The sequence below is a fragment of the Schistocerca piceifrons genome, chromosome 6, assembly GCF_021461385.2.
Source record: "Schistocerca piceifrons isolate TAMUIC-IGC-003096 chromosome 6, iqSchPice1.1, whole genome shotgun sequence".
NCBI lineage: Eukaryota > Metazoa > Arthropoda > Insecta > Orthoptera > Acrididae > Schistocerca > Schistocerca piceifrons.
In genome coordinates, this window is record NC_060143.1 from 45765641 (window position 1) to 45785926 (window position 20286).

At 43.8% G+C, this 20286-nt stretch overlaps 1 protein-coding gene across 1 annotated transcript in view; it reads right to left on the reverse strand.

The window, feature by feature from the left end:
• The window catches only part of LOC124803135 (pyrethroid hydrolase Ces2a-like), a 184241-nt gene that overhangs the window by 128766 nt on the left and 35189 nt on the right, over positions 1–20286 (reverse strand). Inside the window, exons 2-3 of the mRNA XM_047264314.1 lie at positions 11324–11467; positions 1882–2019 (exon numbers count right to left, since the gene is read on the reverse strand). Coding sequence (XP_047120270.1) covers positions 1882–2019; positions 11324–11467 — 282 coding nt within the window. The remainder of the gene's footprint in view (positions 1–1881; positions 2020–11323; positions 11468–20286) is intronic.

Here is a 20286-nt window from a genome sequence, read left to right on the forward strand (position 1 = left end):
TTGAAAGTATTTGTATGGAGTGTAGCCATGTATGCCATGTATGGACGATCACATAACTAATGAGGAGGTATTGAATAAAATTGGGGAGAAGAGGAGTTTGTGTCACAATTTGACTAGAAGAAGGGATCGGTTGGTAGGACATGTTCTGAGGCATCAAGGGATCACCAATTTAGTATTAGAGGGCAGCGTGGAGGGTAAAAATCGTAGAGGGAGACCAAGAGATGAATACACTAAACAGATTCAGAAGGATGTAGGCGCAGTACGTGCTGGGAGATGAAGCAGCTTGCACAGGATAGAGTAGCATGGAGAGCTGCATCAAACCAGTCTCAGGACTGAAGGCCACAACAGCAACAAGCTAAGTGGAATATACAAATCTTTAGTACAGTTAATGGGAGGGATACACAGAAATAAAGGCCTCTTCCCCCTTTCTCAGTTTCCATAAATACATCTTTACAACGCCGTAGGTAACGCGCCACAGTGTCCAAAATCACTTGGGCACCTATTCCATTCTTCGTACTAATAGCTATATTGTAAGGCGCGAACGCCTTCTCCTCCTGTAATGACGCGGCATCAATACTCTGTGTCAATGCTGCTTTAAATGCGGCTGCTCGACGGCCCACGCCGTCTTAAGAGAAACGTCACTTATATAGCACTTCCTTATCCAACGGCAGCGGGCTTATCAGTTCCACCGGAAGTGAATTTTAGCCCGGCAGAGCTCAAGGAATATGAGTCAGCTCCGCCAGACGCGCTGGCTCATTCAACGCTATATTCCTGAGTATCGCAGATGGCACAGTGTACTATTATGTCGAAGATATATATCAAGAGTATTGCAGCAGCGGTCACATGGCAGGTTGACACAGACTAGTGCTGCTGCTTTATTATGGGAGGAGAAGGCGTTCGCACGTTGCAGTATAGAAAGCTACTGATAATATAGCTATTAGTATGAAGAGTGGAGTAGGTGCACAAGTCATTTTGAATGGCGCTTCAGTCTTTTGTGAATGCTTATTGAATCTCACGTTTACGGAGGCAGTCGTTAGTGGACATGGTAATGACTGGGTTGTAGTACATGGTCCAAAGGTAGACACTGTAGCTGGGCCGGAAGCTTTTAACAGTCGAGAAATTATTGCTTATAGAGCATTTCTGATATGTGAAGTCTATAACAAAGATAGAAGTACATCTTATTATATTTCTACAATGCTTTTGGTTCTCGGGACGAGGAATCATCGTAAAATAAATGAGTCAGTGTCTGTGTCCGTATGGCTTAAAGGAGCTCTTAATTGTAGCAAGACTGAACATGTTGGTGATGTGACACATTATTACAGAAATTAAAGTAAATTCTTATTCTTTCGTTATCTCCCGTGACCGTGTCGAAAATTCCGTGAGCCAATCGCACGTACCTTGTATACTTGAACTGTACATTTTCCTATACTGAGACAATAAATTATCGACTATAATCTATTGATACTAGATGAGTAAATTACTACTGAAGTTAATATGCCGATGGAAAAACAATTTTTTACCATCATGTATGTTTAAGTCATTGTAAGCTAAGAAACAACCAACGGTACAATCTTCTAGACTGTTAGTCGGCATCATGTTATTCCTCCGATTCCTACTTCGCAATCGACAGCTTAAGATTTTAAAGAATATGCCATCAGAGGGGTCGAAACGTCGACTGTGAAGAAGCAGTTTCAGGAGGAATACGATGCAGCCTAACAATGTACAAGATTTTACATCCAGTGACAACGGCCATGAAAGTCTACAGATTTCCAGAAGAAACAGATGTTGTGATGTGACATTAAGCAGAGCAAACACCTGCCTCACCACAAGAATTTGCAGGGCACATGAATACAGTAAAAATTCAGCAGTTGGCGGACGTACCGTGGGTGTGTAGACGTTGAGATAGAGGCAGTCTTCCTCTCCGGAGATGCGGCCATCATTACTGATCTGGTGGCAGGTAGTACCAACCTCCTCCAACGCTTCCCTCACTCCGTCCCAGGGAGCAGGCGGCTGCGGCGGCTGTGAAAACAGTTTGTTTATACAGGCGTGCTTGCTTCATACGTAGTGAATAGTTGCTTGAATGCTGAGGATTAAACCTAACATCACTTCCATTAAAATCTGAAGAATGTTTTTCGTGGCTGCCGGCCGAAGTGGCCGTGCGGTTAAAGGCGCTGCAGTCTGGAACCGCAAGACCGCTAGGGTCGCAGGTTCGAATTCTGCCTCGGGCATGGATGTTTGCGATGTCCTTAGGTTAGTTAGGTTTAACTAGTTCTAAGTTCTAGGGGACTAATGACCTCAGCAGTTGAGTCCCATAGTGCTCAGAGCCATTTGAACCATTTTTTTTTTCGTGGCTACTGTAATGGATATCACAGTAACCGTGGAATTTGTCCTTGTATGAAAGCTGAAGTCTGAATTTCATTTTCTGATCAAATGTGGAGATACACACCTACCACAGTAGTAACTACACAAAATGGACGTCATTATTCGTACCGATCACCGACAGATATACCTCCATTTTCGGTAAAAGAAGGCGTAAGTCCTGAATCTTCCGTATAGCAGGAAACCTAGAGTTCACTGTGCGCATACCTACCTATTAACGTCCCAGGTACATACTATACCTTATAACTGTGTTTTTAGCTTTTCACTATTAAATTTAATCTCATTGTCGTTAATGGTTACTGTAATATTCCTTAGATTACTCACGTAGGACACCGGAAATGCTGACCGACCATGTAAAGTAAGAAAAACAGTAGTCTCCAACCAATTGCTCTTGCAACATCCATAGTGGAAGGTTGGGGGATGAGGTGTTGGTCAGTTGCTTTCTACCCGAGTTGCAAAAGTCAGATGATGGCGTCTTGAAATTTGACTGACGAAAGTACTATGCAGTACGCAGGAAGCTAAAGGTGATTTTTGTTGTTGTTGTTGTTGTTGACTGAGGATGATACGGTCTTGATGGTTTTCGCTTCTTTTTTAGAAACATTAAAAATCAATTTGTGCAACATAATAGTCCTCTGACAAAATTTTAAGTACCCCTACACCTAGTTTACAGGTCAAAACCTCTTGTCCTGTTGCGTGACAGTGGAGAACCACAGAAATTTCAAATCATCGAAGGCAGGTCTTGACTTATCCCTAAATACAGCCACCGACTCTGACTCTTCACGTTACTAAGAAGAAGAACTTTACAAACCAAATACACTGATAGAAAAAAATCGCAACACCAAAAAGCACTTGTGCGGCACAAATAAATGTTGGTAGGGGTATTTCTGCTTCTCACAGATGATTTCTTTTCAGATTTCACAGCACTCGCATGAGAAGGGAGGTAGTTGCGCTCCTTTGAGGATGCAAATTATGTTTGCTTTAAATACACGCTCTGTCGGTCGCCAGTGACAAAGATGCCATTATCAACACATCGCTGAGTTTGAACCAGATCGTGTAGCAGTGCTACGAGAAGGTGGATGTTCCTTCTGTACTAATGCAGAAAGACGTGGAGGGAATGTAACCACTCTCCAAGATTGCCGATAGCGGTGATTACAAAAATGTACGGTCGCAAGAAGACTCTGCTTCGGACGGCCACGTGGCACTACCGAAAGGAAAGACCGTCGTGCTTGGCGTATGGCTCTGGCGTATCGTACTGCATCTGCACCAGTTATTCTAAAAGCAACTGATGCCACAGCAAGACAAAGAAGTGTTGCAAATCGGTTACTTCAACGACAGCTCCGAGCCAGACGCCTAGTAGCATGCATTCCATTAACTCCAAACCACCGCCATTTGCGACTTTAGTAGTGCCAAGCGAGAGCTCAGTGGAAGACAAGGTGGAGGTCTGTTGTGTTTTCTCATAAAAGCTGCGTAGAGATGGCCGTGCGTTGGTTAGGAGGCCAATTGAGGGCCTGCAGCTAACGTGCCTGCGTGGTAGACGCGGTGGACTTACACCTGGAGCTATGGTCTCGAGTGCAATTTCGTATGACAGCAGGAGCACTTTCGGAGTTATCCCACGCTTCCTGTCTGCAAATGTGTGCCGGCCGGGGTGGCCGAGCGGTTCTAGGCGTTACAGTCTAGAACCGCACGACCGCTACGGTCGCAGGCTCGAATCGTGCCTCGGGCATGGGTGGGTGTGATGTCCTTAGGTTAATTAGGTTTAAGTAGTTCTAAGTTCTAGGGGACTGATGACCTCATACGTTAAGTCCCTTGGTGCTCAGAGCCATTTTTTTTTTTTTTTTTTGCAAATGTGTACGTCAGTCAAGTGATTGGACTTGTTGTGCAGTCATTTATGAACAGTATTCCACTGGATAACACTCTCCTACAAAACACTGTTGTAACCAAACATGCTCTACAGGGGGTAGGCATGTTGCCAGGGTTCACTCTATCGCCAGAACTTTCTCGAATCGAGCACATATTTGACATCATCGGACCGCGACTCCAGCGTGATCCCCAACCAGCATTAGCTGTACCTGTAATGACCGATCAGGTGCAACAGGCATGGGATATCATTCCACAAACAGACATCTGGAACTTATACAACATGATGCACGCCTGGTTGTATGTTTCCAATCAACATACTGGCGGTTACACGGGTTATTGATGTAACAGCATTTCACATTTGCAGTAGCTTATCTCGTGCTTACATTAATCAGTGATCTTGCAATGTTAATCACTTAAGGACGTTACATAGTCAAATGTAGTCCCGAAATTTCATTACTCTTCACAAATTGTTTTCTGGGGTTGCATTTTTTTCCGTCAATTTATTTAGGATGACTAGAGACTCATGCATTCGTTGCAGAAATGTTTCTCCAGAATTTCCTCTTAGCGTTCCAGCTAAATCATTCTTACTGAACACGAATTATTCAACATTCGAACATTCGGAAGACACTTGTTTCCGAAATCAGGAGTAGCGTTCTGCTCTCCACAGTGAACAAGAAGACAGGAATTTGTTGACTTTATCTCATCCAAACATAAGGCTAGGAAAACGCTCATAAAGATTATTAAAGGACATAAATATGTAAAGTCGACAATGACCTCAGTTTCATGACTTACCGTCGCAGCGGTATGTCATACGGTGGCAGCAAAAAGCATTACTATTAATTCAAAATCACATCCGGTTTCGACTTCATACAGTGTCATTTTCAACAGGCATCAAGTACATGTACTTAAAGATGGGGGGGGGGGGGGTTGGAGCTGAAACTGTCGTTTTGTGAACTAGCCTCTCCTCTTAATCATCAATAACAAAAAATCCTGATAGCTCTCCGGAAACGCAGAATTCTGTCATCTAAATCTTTCTGTGAAAAGGAAAACATTACGGAATGGTGTAAGAGAGTTTGGGTCTAAGTCGATTTATTTCCCGGATGCCACCCTTCTTAATATCTACTGGCCTGAGCAGTTGACTTCGTAGTCTAACTTCCCACACGTCAGACTTTCACATTCTCAGAGAGAGAGAGAGAGAGAGAGAGAGAGAGAGAGAGAGCGAGCATATTTTTCACATATGGTGTTGCTCAAGTATTTATTTATAACTGTGCGACCACGCCCATACAAGGTAGCGTCTTGTCTTGTGCTTAATGTTTATGGCGCCTTGCGAAAGTATTTAGTAGCAACGAAGTAATAATTTAAGCGTTATTCATGATGCGGCAGTTTCTCACGCATCTCATTGTTTATGACGTCATAACTCCTGGACTATGTGTCGTAGAACGATATAACGTTGCACTTACATTCAGTGGCACCTGTACATATTGCGTGAAAAAAAGGGCCTGAGTACAGGTAGTAATAAATTATAACGCCAGGCCTCATGTGGTACTTATACTGCATGAACAGCGTGAAAGTAGTAAGCGCTAAACACATTACCTTTCATCCTTTTACACGGACTGTCAGTAAGAAAATAATATGTACGGATTCATAGAGGTAAACGAAGAGAATTGAAAATGACTACGACATTATGTGTGCCTCCAAAACAGCAGTAAATTATACAGGATGGTCCCGTGATGACCTTACAATCTTTCAAGGATTATGGAGAAGGGCAAATGCATTAATTTGAGGGCAGAGACCCCGGTTCGCGAACGAACGGGTCGAAAGCTATAAGCAAAACTCGTTCTAGCATCTTTGACGGTGAACCTCTTCTACTGCAAGCCCTTTGTTTTCCATATTTTGGTAGAAGGTTAGTATGGACCAAAACAAGGAAACTTCCAAGTAAACATGGGCTCTAAAGTGCATAGCTTACGATCTATAAACACATGTTCATCTTTATCACTGTGAAACACATCTACCGAACACGCGGTTTTAGTTCTTAAATTATCAATTTAGAGGCCATGTTGGCTAGATAGTTTTTTCTTGTTTAGGCCATACTACCTCCTCCAAAATGTGGAATACAAAGAGACGAGGTACATATTCACTTGTAACTTTCGATTCGGGCGTTTCCTGACCAGGATCAAATTGATACGTTTACCCTTTTCCTTCATCCCTAAAAGTTTGTATCATCATCGCGGAATCACCCGGTATGTTGTCAACCTAAATACACTGTGAAGTCTTTCCTGGAAGCAAATTAGGGAGGAGAATTAGGATTACGCTATGCCTAAAGCAATGCAGTGATTCCAATATTCGCAACTAGTATTCCTAGAGTTATCGTGAAAATTGTATTTTACAAACATGACGTGAAGTTCGAGATTGCAACACTATCGAAATCTAATAACAAGTAGCAAAGAAGTGTTCAGTAATAGAAGACTCAGCTCGCCTAGCTAGCCGCACGGTCTAACGTGCTGCTTCCCGAGCCGAAAGGCGTGCCTGTCCCCGGCACGAATCCGCCCGGCGGATTAGTATCGAGGTCCGGTGTGCCGGTCAGCCTGTGCATGGTTCTTAATGCGGTTTCCCATTTGCCTGGGCGAATGCTGGCTGGTTCTCCTTATTCCGCCTCAGTTGCACTATGTCCGATTGCTGCGCAAACACTGTCTCCACATACGCGTGTACCACAACTACTCTACCACACAAACATTTGGGGTTACACTCGTCTGGTATGAGACGTTCTCGGGGGGCAGGGGGGGGGGGGGGGGAGGGTGCGATCCACAGGGTTTGAACCACCAATAACCCTGGGTTCAGTGTGGGGCGGCAGCGGGGTGGGTGGACTGCTGTGACCTGTAGTGAACCACTGAGGTCTACTGCAGAACGAAGCCTCTCCGTCGTTTCTAGGTCTCCGGTTCAATTCACAGCACACAATACACAATAGGGGACTCAGTGGTTCACTATTAGTGCTCGGCACGTCATTCCTGTATGCAGCGGTCAGTCCTCTTAATATAAGCGTTGCCGTATTGACGAGTAGTATTATTCACAAGTTACCTATTCCTTTTCCAAAAACCAAGCGAGGCCTTAATTGTGACTTGAGGGTTTCCCCCCTCTATGGATTCGGATTTGAAACACTTATGACCAACACAGGAAGGGCACTGGTTTGAGATAATTCTATGTAGACTTTTAACTGTCGTAGGTGTAGTGGTTGCCAGCAGATGTACGAGTAAGAAAAGTAAGGCCTTCGAATTTTGTGTGTGAAAACTATTAAAACTTTTTACAAACAAAACGTAATAAACATTCTACATCTTTATTTTTCATGTCACATATTGCATGCCTTTGACAGGAAAGGTCAGCGAACTGCAACATGTAACACTTTGGTGTGTAACGTAATTATGTGGTTCGTCAGAAACAATTTACTGTAGTCGACTTTCGAAGTTCGAAGATTTCTTCCACACGTGGAGCACCCTCTCCTTCAGCATGGGAATGGCAGACCGCACACGACCGTTGCAACACCTGCAACAATCCGACTACCGGGTTCACCGCCATCCTCCACACGTTATAGTCTGTCTGTAAACTGAAGAACGAGCAACGCTTTTGGTGGGGGAAGCGGCCCTTCCCGGAAGAACGCTGCCACCGGCATACAGGGGCACCCAAAATCTGTTGCCCGTTACCTGTCTAGCGGTGTAGATCGGCGTGCGGTGATATACGTCGTTTCTGTTCGTGGGATCTTAGTTGCCAGTGTCAGTCAGTTAACTTTGCATACTTACTGATATGCTTCGATATCCGAAGGAGATGGATAATCGTCTAGCATTGCAAGAAAATGTGTAGAATACGAAGAGGAGGAGGTATTTGCGGAGTAACGAGCGTTCAGTCGTCTCTAACGTTATTACAGCGTGTATTAAAGAGGCGACCCAAAAAGAACTATAACTATAATAATATTACCAGTCCCAATCAATGGGCGGCAATTTATGTTAACGTCAACCTCGTGCAATAGGACGCATAAGGAAGGAACGTGAAAATAAGCCGCATGGTTTACTGGAATCGCCACGAAGGATTACTAATAATGTTGGGAGAAAATCCATCGTTATAGACAGTTTCAAAATCATGTAAACCCTTTGATGCTTATGGAACGCTAAATCTCTATCTCGGTCACTATTCACCTGATTCTAAGACAAATTGCTTAAAACATGTGCCCAATAGCTATTCCAAACACTGCTGAAATTTTCTTCGAAACATGTACACCGATTCTGGACTTCTACGCAAAAAGCTTGACCAACGAGCTGCGTTCACATATTAATTTTTATTTTTTGGTAAGAACTTTATTTGGTAATGTACAGCAAATTTACCTCTTCAAAATATTCCTCATCACATACTGTACACTTATGCCAGTGCTTTTTCCAATTCCCGAAACGCTTTACGAACTGTTTCTTCGGGATAGCTTATAGGTCTCTTAAATGTGCATTTTAAATCTCATCCATGCTTGTAAAACCGCTGTCCTTTAAGGCCTGCTTTGAAATTTTTGTACCACTTGTATGCCCTTGGCTTACTCGTAACAGGTTCACCAAAATTTCATACACTTTATTCCATTCTTAGGACCAAATTTAATGCAGTTTCCCTCATCTATTTTTATACAAAACAAATATTAGTTGATGCTACCACAACACACCTAATCTTTTTGACAGCTGACAACAGAGTAAACACCCAATACGCATAACATTGTACACATGCTTTTGAGACATGTTTACGAAGACAGTTATAAAAAAGTAGTGCCAATCGGACTAATACAACACACAAAATTATAAATTTCTGCTTACTTTTTAAACACTCTTCTTGTTGCAAGAATTGTTAAGTTTCAACGCAGTTGGGTAGGGGTTGGGTTGTTTGGGGGAGGAGACCAGACAGCGAGGTCATCGGTCTCATCGGATTAGGGAAGAACGGGGAAGGAAGTCGGCCGTGCCTTTTCACAGCAACCACCCCGGCATTTGCCTGGAGCGATTTAGGGAAATCACGGGAAACCTAAATCAGGACGGCCAGACGCGGGATTGAACCGTCGTCCTCCGGAATGCGAGTCCACTATGCTAGCCACTGCGCCACGTCGCTACGTTTCAATGCAGTCCTTCAAAGAAAACTTCTACCTTTTAGTAGAAACACAAAGTAGGAACAAGCCTTAAATTCTACTTATTGTTTGCATTATATGGGGTTCGTTCTATGAATAGCAATAGAGGAACATACATTCACATGAAGAACAGTCAATGGCTCTGAGCACTATGGGACTCAACTGCTGTGGTCATCAGTCCCCTAGAACTTAGAACTACCTAAACCTAATTAACCTAAGGACATCACACACATCCATGCCCGAGGCAGAATTCGAACCTGCGACCGCAGCAGCAGCGCGGCTCCCTGACTGGAGCGCCTAGACCCCGCACGGCTACCGCGGCCGGCATGAAGAACAGTCATTCGGAACAATGTTTGTGGCGGGTACCAGGTTGAGATTCATTGGGAGAGTGCTTAGAAAATGTAGTCCATCAACAAAGGAGGTGGCTTACAAAACACTCGTTCGACCTATGCTTGAGTATTGCTCATCAGTGTGAGATCCGTACCAGATCGGTTTGACGGAGGAGATAGAGAAGATCCAAAGAAGAGCGGCGCGTTTCGTCACAGGGTTATTTGGTAACCGTGATAGCGTTACGGAGATGTTTAATAAACTCAAGTGGCAGACTCTGCAAGAGAGGCGCTCTGCATCGCGGTGTAGCTTGCTCGCCAGGGTTCGAGAGGGTGCGTTTCTGAATGAGGTATCGAATATATTGCTTCCCCCTACTTATACCTCCCGAGGAGATCACGAATATAAAATTAGAGAGATTAGAGCGCGCAAGGAGGCTTTCAGACAGTCGTTCTTCCCGCGAACCATACGCGACTGGAACAGGAAAGGGAGGTAATGACAGTGGCACGTAAAGTGCTCTCCGCCACACACCGTTGGGTGGCTTGCGGAGTATAAATGTAGATGTAGATGTACAATCCTGACTTACGTTTTTATGTTAATATTATTTTCTCTATAATGTTGCGTTAAGAAAGAAGCTATCGTTTTTTGTATTCCTTATGGTCTTAACTCATTTGTCTAAAAAGAAACGCAGCCGCGACTTATCTGTACACAGCGCCGCCACAGATTTAATGTGCACCCCGCGGCAGGGCCGGCACTACGTTGTGAAACAGCCTGTAGAAGCGCCTTGTGACGTAGATGGGTAGGCAGAGTGGGGACTTGGTCGCTCGCTCTTCAGTTTACCGACAGACTACATCGACTTGGTCCCTTCCGATTTTCATCTGTTTATAAGAATTACAGAACACTTTCTTGGACTTCGCGTTCATAGTGATGCAGCAGTGCAAGCCGTGATGAGGCTGGGCCTCCAAAGTCAAGCATTCTACAGTTGAACAAACTAGGAGAAACGTTTCGTCACCCGGGTGACTGTGTTGACAGATAATATGTAGAAATGAAGAATAAGGATGCAGACTGTTAATGAAATTTGTTTTGTTTAAAATGCCTTAAGAGTTTTCACATAGAAAATTCGGAGGCATCACTTTTCAACACTTCGTCGTATTAGTATCTGCACCGGTCCTGAAATATCTTCGATTTTTCAGTACTATGGAAGAATCTAAAATTGATATCACCCTGGTGCGTTTGGTACAAAAACTGATTGGTCAAAAGTCCGCAGCTCGTGGTCGTGCGGTAGCGTTCTCGCTTCCCGCGCCCGGGTTCCCGGGTTCGATTCCCGGCGGGGTCAGTGATTTTCTCTGCCTCGTGATGACTGGGTGTTGTGTGATGTCCTTAGGTTAGTTAGGTTTAAGTAGTTCTGAGTTCTAGGGGACTGATGACCATAGATGTTAAGTCCCATAGTGCTCAGAGCCATTTGAACCATTTGATTGGTCAAAAGAGCCGTGGTATGTAGGCGCATAGCTATTTCCTTCCCCTTCTGAATTTTGATGTGAGTCACAGGCTGTCTTGTTCTTTGTAAGACCGCGATTTTTGGTGAGTCACTTCGTATTTTCAAAGACTCAGAGCACTCACCTTGAAGCGAAGTTCACCGACAGGCGGGGCCGCAAATGGAACGCCGGAGAACTGGTAGTACGACGTTCCGTTGACTGTGATGTTAGCCTCTCCACGCAGAACTCCGTACGTCGTCTGAACATCCACGTACAAGAATTGCCCCACCTACGAAAAGAGAACACTGCGGGAGAGATCGATACGGAACACACCAGTGCTGCAGAGTAATTAAATACGATGTTTGCCAGGGGAACAATTAGAAAACGAAATATAGCGTGGTCCATAGGCGTTAATTAGCCTTTTAAAAACGAAACAGGTGGATAAGCAGAAAATCAGGTTGGATAAACGAAATTAAAGTCAAGCTGCAGGGAATAGAGACGGGGAAAAACTCGTGAGGCTATGTTACCAACATGGTGGCCATTTTGGAAGCCACCATTTTGTGTGCAATTCGCAATTTCCATACGGAAAGGGAATCATATGACATACCTACCAGATGCACAAATATATGAGGGAAACGATCGTGCCTTTATTTGAGCATAGCTTTATTCATTGTCGAATTTCGATATACTTCTTCCTTATAGGTGACGTGAGCTGATGGATTTAACATAATCTGAATATACTGAAATCACAAGAGAGGAGCATGAGTATTATAGCAGAGGATTTGAACAACGCCACCCAGACAGACCATCTCGTTATCCAAAATACGGTGGTGGAATTTTTCGTGAAACGGTGAAAACAGGCTGAGCCGCAACGAAAACGATAGCCAGACGATCGGAGACGGTTACATATGAAGCCACATGAGCTGATGTTCCTATATCGTTCAGTAAGAGTTTAGAGCGCGAATTGTAGCCTCGTGTCTGAGGACACTTTGATCAGCCGTACTTCAGTAATGAGAATTTTGACCTCACGTGGCTACGCTCCCCAGATTTGGACAACAGTACAGGTACATCATGTAGCTTTTATTTGTCATCTGCAGCATTAGGCTACTTCTGTACGAAATGCGGTGTAACTCGGGAATTAAGAAAGCTATACTCAGATGATCGACACCGTGGTTTGTCTCTGATGTTATCTATATTATGTTTCACAATGACCCCCTTTACCACATTTACAACGGAAAATTATTAGTTGCAACCATGATACCGGTTTTCAAAGTGGCCAACATGTTGGTGACAAACATTAACAGTTTATCCCCCATCTCGTTTTACGTGACTCCATTTCTTTTGTTTATCCATTTGGATTTAGAAGTGTGGTCCCATACCCACTTGCTTCCCAGGACAATTTTTCTTAAGAATGTTTCAGCTTTATCTGCAATGCATACCAGCTGTGGCTTATGGTGCTGTCACCTGCGTCATTAATGTGATAATTATTAGACAACTGAGGGTGTCTCGACGTACAACAGGAAAATGGATGTGAATATTCCTAGCAGAACTGGAACAGAGTAGCAAACAAATAGTTAAGGAAAGATATTGAGGTTGAATATATCAGTATGAACTGCACATGAGTGGAGCTGTTATCTGTCCTATCCTCGTCGCTTGTCTGTTATTTGCACGCTGTATGATTCTGTAGTAGGTACAGCAGCGAGTAACAATGTTGTTCATGAACAAAGGTTTCGCATATTACTTTATTCTCCTAGTAAACATGTATTGTTGCTGTGGATGCAACATAAGTAGCTAGCAGTAGCTTCGAATGTCTAAACATATGCAGACACAAAAGATTTATAAATCTGTCACCCTTCAGCACAATGTTTATTCAGAAGATGTCGAGCCTTGAGCAGTATGAAAGTCTGTCAGTGTTATTCAGCTGGCAGACACACAAAATGGGGTGAGTGTATGGATGTTCGAACTTAGGTACGCCCGCCGCTGGAGCTCCGGAGAAGGGATGCTTACATCTCATTGGCAGCGCCATTGTGATACGGTTGCGGCTCTACGAAGCATGGTGGTGACACCGGCGGTTCGTTAATTTCAATGTGCGTTCAATCCCATCGCAGTCGTTACTGCAGGAGAATGTAGTCAAAAGAATGGTTGGTAGACGGATCATTAAGTTATTTGCTCAACGAGAATAGAAAGAAGATCACTGTCGAAACTCCCGCCTATAACCAGGCTATTAGAGAAAGAAGACAAATTGGTATTGGTGAAAGATAACGAAAGAAAACTGGCCGACACTTTCGAAGTAAAACCATACCTTAAGTCACTTAGGTGACTCACGAATGACTTAAATCAGAACGGGGATTTGAATGCGAGTCAAGTGTCTTATCGTTGTTGCGTTTCGCTCGGTTTTTGTTCAGAGAGGTAAATCGAGACGATGGTCTAATGGAAGGGTGATTTCATGAGATAGGAAAGCATTCAGGATGAAAGAAGATCTGCATACATGTAGACAGAAACTCACAGTGGGAAGAAAACGGGACGAACACGAAGAATAAGGAAAGTGGAATAGACGCTTGCATGGAAGTGACTAGTAGAAAGTGGGGATACCCGCCATTCTGATAGATTTAAACTGAAAATATCCAAAATGTCGAAAAGAAATACGAAAATTAAAATGGTCAAGAATGACGAAGTTTAAAATGGAAAGCCTTTGGAACGTTTGGATTACAGATGATGCATAAGCAAATTCTAAAGGTTAAAGGATATCTGAATCGACGTTAGAGTGTATTTTGTGACTTGTAAAGTAGAAAATACTATAATTTTGACAGAAATACATTAATATTTTATTAAGGCGAGACAAAGATCAACGTATCCCTTAGCGGAACTATGGTACATGTTGTGAACGTACCGTGTAGTCTGTCAGGGCGACGGCTAGCAGAAATACTGAGGAAAATAATGACGTCATACTTGTACCGAGTGGAGAACGAGAGATTGCTCGTGACTGCTGCACAAGCTAGCGTTGGTGCCTCTATATAGCTGTGAGTGGAGATACTATCAGTCCATGACTCAGTACACTTAGTGAAAGATAGAAAAATTAATGTTGCACTCGAAATAATGAAGGATTATCAGTAAGAAGTGCTCATCTTTTATCTCAGTAGATAGTAACTGTTTTTCCCAGCGCTCTTTTTCTTCTGACTCAATTACTTTCGTAGCACAATGGAAACTTCCTTCTCCTAATATTTACGATGCCACTAAACCGTATAGACGGTTTTGGTTTTATTATGAACTCAATTTTTAATCAGGCCAACTTGTCTGAAAAGCGTCACTGGATTTTCTCCGCTATTGCTCATAAGAAACTGGTTCTGGTGCAAGTACAAATTTCTCGTTTGATTGATAGTAATTTGTCAAGGATGTTTGGGGACGCTACAGAATGGAAACTTAACAAAATAGATTACAATTGATCCGAATGTTGGCGTCAAGCTACAATACAGACTATCAGAAAGTGAACGATGATCAGAGAATAGAAATGATATCCGTTCTTCGACAAGGTGGTGCGCCGCGCGTAGTGACCGTGCGGTTTGAGGCGCCATGTCACGAATTGCGTGGCCCCTCCCGCCGGAGGTTCGAGTCCTTTCTCGGGCATGGGTACGTGTGTTGTTCTTAGCATGAGTTTCAGTAGTGTGTATGCCCAGGGACCGATGACCTCAGCAGTTTCGTCCCTTAGGAATTCACACACAACAAGGTGGGCATATTCTCACTTCACACGCCGGGCGCTATCGTTGTTCTGCGAGAGTTTCTTTGTTTGTCCTCAGTGATTTGTGAGTCGTTGTTTGTCTCTCGGCGTTTCGTACTTGTGATTCCATACTGACGCTGGGTAGTCTTGCGCCGTGATGTCGTCTATGGGTCCCAAGAACATTTTACGGACAGGTACCATCAGTTTTCCTTTTGACAAAATGGATCAAATGGCTCTGAGCACTATGGGACTTAACGTCTGAGGTCATCAGTCCCCTAGACTTAGAACTACTTAAACCTAACTAACCTAACAACATCAGACACATCCATGCCCGAGGCAGGACTCGAACCTGCGACCGTAGCAGCAGCGCGGTTCCGGACTGAAGCACCTAGAACCGCTCGGCCACCTTGGCCAGCCGGTTTGACAAGACCACGCGTCACGTGCAGCCGAGTTCGTTAGAAATTCATGACTGGCTTGTAGATACAATCAAGGTCACTTCATAACTGTGAACTCCTGACAACGATGGCGGAGATGGCCATCGAAAGCTCCAGCATTTTATTTCAATTGACGCGGCTGGAAAACCGAGAACGTTTTATTCACTTCATAACAGGTTCACCCGGCTTACATCTATTCTGAATCGTATGTGTCTTACGACAGGTTTATAGACTCGCTCCAGGTTGACAGGCTCGATTTGTAGCACCGACAACAATTGTCTTTCACTCGTCGCGATGGCTCTAACAGTATGGTTATTCTGGCGTACGCGGAGGTCAAGTATACGAATGTTAGGGTGTTTAACCTTCCAAATGGTTCAAATGGCTCTGAGCACTATGGGACTTAACTACTGCGGTCGTCAGTCCCCTAGAACTTAGAACTACTAAAAGCTAACTAACCTAAGGACATCACACACATCCATGCCCGAGGCTGGATTCGAACCTGCGACCGTAGCAGTCGCGCGGTTCGGACTGCGCGCCTAGAACCGCTAGACCACCGCGGCCGGCGTTTCACCTTCCGCTCGAAGTTGGTGACTGTTTCCTTAAGACCGTCCTCCTTGCGTTTGGGGATGTACGTAATATCAGGCGGGAACGCTGGTCTGCTCAACATCGGTTACAAGTATATAGTGGAGTTCAGTCCGTGGTCATGGTGGTGAAAAGGGAATATTCCCTATCATTTGCAGGTTTGTGGATTCCGAGTACATGTAATTTATGTTATATATGTTTTAAATGTTATGAGAGTGGACATCGCAAAAAGTTGCTCGCGCCGTGTCACGGCCTTAAAATCCACTTATGAGCAAGAGTAAAAGGTTAACTTCAGAGTATCTAGTTTCCCAAGTGACTAACATTCTCCTAACGACGTTTCTAAAGGGCAAGGCGAGCCATTGTCTGATGGTCCTAGCGCATTTCCGCCATTAGCCTCTCGTAGGTACTTTGCCACTGTAGCTTCCGCGCCGCCACCACCTTCAAAACAACCATAGACGAAAGCAAGATGGTGAGGAGTCAGACAATTCTTCTTCGCTTCACAGCTCTACTGACATTATTCCGGTGGAGGAGGCGTCTCCCCTCTGTGAGTTCAAATCGGATGGTATCAAGTCAGTGGCTGTTCAAGATTCGACAGCGACCAGTACTCCCTCCGACGTGACTACCAAGACCAAGACCGCCTTTGTGGAATCACATGAGGGCAGACCTGTACCGGAACTCCGTACTTGGACTTGCCAGACATCCCTGAGCCTGTAACGTATTCCCACCCTTCTTCAGCGCCCACGGATGGGGAAAGCATGCTACAAGCCGCTTCTGATCGGAACCAGATAGGCCCAAGTGTGCCAGCGGCACATGCGGTGACGGTAAATGGCGTCAAACATCAGTTTTCGTTTCCGTTGATTCCCAGGAGCCATATCGCCCACCTATGGTAGAGGGGGGTGTATTCTATGTATCTGAAACTGAATTTCCGTGGGACGCCCCTCCCCCTCCCCACCACCAACGCCGCCAACGTTGCCCCTTGGTGCAGTCGCCTTGCCTCACAGCTGCAACAATGCAACAAACAACGTTTTCAACATGATCGCGCGGCGTTGCGAAGAGAGAAAAAACAAAGAGGATGGAAGAGAGGGATCCACTTCCTTACATTCAGATTCATCCGTTGACTCTGCCAGGGACCGTTAACGGTCATTTGCAAGCAATCAACTGCATAGGTTTGGTAGTCAATAGATGCAGGCCTATACCTTTTTTACCTTGAAGGTGAACAGAATTAGTTCCGAGCTTAGGCTTGGGGCGCTGCGACAATTTGTTTACGATTCATTGTGCAGACGTGATATTTTTGCAAGAAGTGTTATTTGATAATTTTTCTATTCCTGGATTTTCTACCTTCTTTAATGTAGCTCCTGAACCATCTACTAGTATTTTGTTATTTTACAGAGAGGGCATACCACCGACTGATTTCGAAGTTCTTGACAACGGCCGAGGAATAGGCGGCACCTTTTGTGACCTTACTTGCATTCCTCTGTTTGCCGCGCCGTTCCATTGATCGTGCTCGTTTTTATAAAGAGGATATAGTTTCCAGAATGAGATTTTCACTCTGCAGCAGAAGTTTCAGGATATAGTTTATTTGTTTCGTAAAACTCCGCAGAAACTTCTGTTAGAGATTTTAATTGTGTTTTGCGCCATGTGAATCACAATCCTAATTTTAACCATGGACCTTGCCGTTGGTGGGGAGGCTTGCGTGCCTCAGCGATACAGATGGCCGTACCGTAGGTGCAACCACAACGGAGGGGTATCTGTTGAGAGGCCAGACAAACATGTGGTTCCTGAAGAGGGGCAGCAGCCTTTTCAGTAGTTGCAGGGGCAACAGTCTGGATAATTGACTGATCTGGCCTTGTAACATTAACCAAAACGGCCTTGCTGTGCTGGTACTGCGAACGGCTGAAAGCAAGGGGAAACTACAGCCGTAATTTTTCCCGAGGACATGCAGCTTTACTGTATGATTAAATGATGATGGCGTCCTCTTGGGTAAAATATTCCGGAGGTAAAATAGTCCCCCATTCGGATCTCCGGGCGGGGACTACTCAAGAGGACGTCGTTATCAGGAGAAAGAAAATTGGCATTCTATGGATCGGAGCGTTGAATGTCAGATCCCTTAATCGGGCAGGTAGGTTAGAAAATTAAAAAAGGGAAATGGATAAGTTAAAGTTAGATATAGTGGGAATTAGTGAAGTTCGGTGGCAGGAGGAACAAGACTTTTGGTCAGGTGATTACAGGGTTATAAATACAAAATCAAATAGGGGTAATGCGGGAGTAGGTTTAGTAATGAATAAAAAAATAGGAGTGCGGGTTAGCTACTACAAACAGCATAGTGAACGCATTATTGTGGCCAAGATAGACACAAAGCCCATGCCTACTACAGTAGTACAAGTTTATACGCCAACTAGCTCTGCAGATGATGAAGAAATTGATGAAATGTATGACGAGATAAAAGAAATTATTCAGGTAGTGAAGGGAGACGAAAATTTAATAGTCATGGGTGACTGGAATTCGTCAGTAGGAAAAGGGAGAGAAGGAAACATAGTAGGTGAATATGGATTGGGGGGAAGAAATGAAAGAGGAAGCCGCCTTGTAGAATTTTGCACAGAGCATAACTTTATCATAGCTAACACTTGGTTCAAGAATCATGAAAGAAGGTTGTATACCTGGAAGAATCCTGGAGATACTAAAAGGTATCAGATAGATTACATAATGGTAAGACGGTGATTTAGGAACCAAGTTTTAAATTGTAAGACATTTCCAGGGGCAGATGTGGATTCTGACCACTATGTATTGGTTATGAACTGCAGATTGAAACTGAAGAAACTGCAAAAAGGCGGGAATTTAAGGAGATGGGACCTGGATAAAGAACCAGAGGTTGCAGAGAGTTTCAGGGAGAGCATAAGGGAACAATTGACAGGAATGGGGGAAAGAAATACAGTAGAAGAAGAATTGGTAGCTTTGAGGGATGAGGTAGTGAAGGCAGCAGAGGATCAAGTAGGTAAAAAGACGAGGGCTAATAGAAATCCTTGGGTAACAGAAGAAATATTGAATTTAATTGACGAAAGGAGAAAATATAAAAATGCAGTAAATGAAGAAAGCAAAAAGGAATACAAACGTCTCAAAAATGAGATCGACAGGAAGTGCAAAATGGCTAAGCAGGGATGGCTAGAGGACAAATGTAAGGATGTAGAGGCTTGTCTCACTAGGGGTAAGATAGATACTGCCTACAGGAAAATTAAAGAGACCTTTGGAGAGAAGAGAACCACCTGTATGAATATCAAGAGCTCAGATGGCAACCCAGTTGTAAGCAAAGAAGGGAAGACAGAAAGGTGGAAGGAGTATATAGAGGGTTTATACAAGGGCGATGTACTTGAGGACAATATTATGGGAATGGAAGAGGATGTAGACGAAGAAGAAATGGGAGATAAGATACTGCGTGAAGAGTTTGACAGAGCACTGAAAGACCTGAGTCGAAACAAGGCCCCGGGAGTAGACAACATTCCATTAGAACTACTGATGGCCTTGGGAGAGCCAGTCATGACAAAACTCTACCATCTGGTGAGCAAGATGTATGAGACAGGCGAAATACAAACAGACTTCAAGAAGAATATAATAATTCCAATCCCAAACAAAGCAGGTGTTGACAGATGTGAAAATTACCGAACTATCAGTTTAATAAGTCACACCTGCAAAATACTAACGCGAATTCTTTACAGACGAATGGAAAAACTGGTAGAAGCCGACCTCGGGGAAGATCAATTTGGATTCCGTAGAAATGTTGGAACACGTGAGGCAATACTAACCTTACGACTTATCTTAGAAGAAAGATTAAGAAAAGGCAAATCTACGTTTCTAGCATTTGTAGACTTAGAGAAAGCTTTTGACAATGTTAACTGGAATACTCTCTTTCAAATTCTGAAAATGGCAGGAGTAAAATACAGGGAGCGAAAGGCTATTTACAATTTGTACAGAAACCAGATGGCAGTTATAAGAGTCGAGGGGCATGAAAGGGAAGCAGTGGTTGGGAAAGGAGTGAGACAGGGTTGTAGCCTCTCCCCGATGTTATTCAATCTGTATATTGAGCAAGCAGTAAAGGAAACAAAAGAAAAATTCGGAGTAGGTATTAAAATTCATGGAGAAGAAGTAAAAACTTTGAGGTTCACCGATGACATTGTAATTCTGTCAGAGACAGCAAAGGACTTGGAAGAGCAGTTGAACGGAATGGACAGTGTCTTGAAAGGAGGATATAAGATGAACATCAACAAAAGCAAAACGAGGATAATGGAATGTAGTCGAATTAAACCGGGAGATGCTGAGGCGATTAGATTAGGAAATGAGACACTTAAAGTAGTAAAGGAGTTTTGCTATTTAGGGAGTAAAATA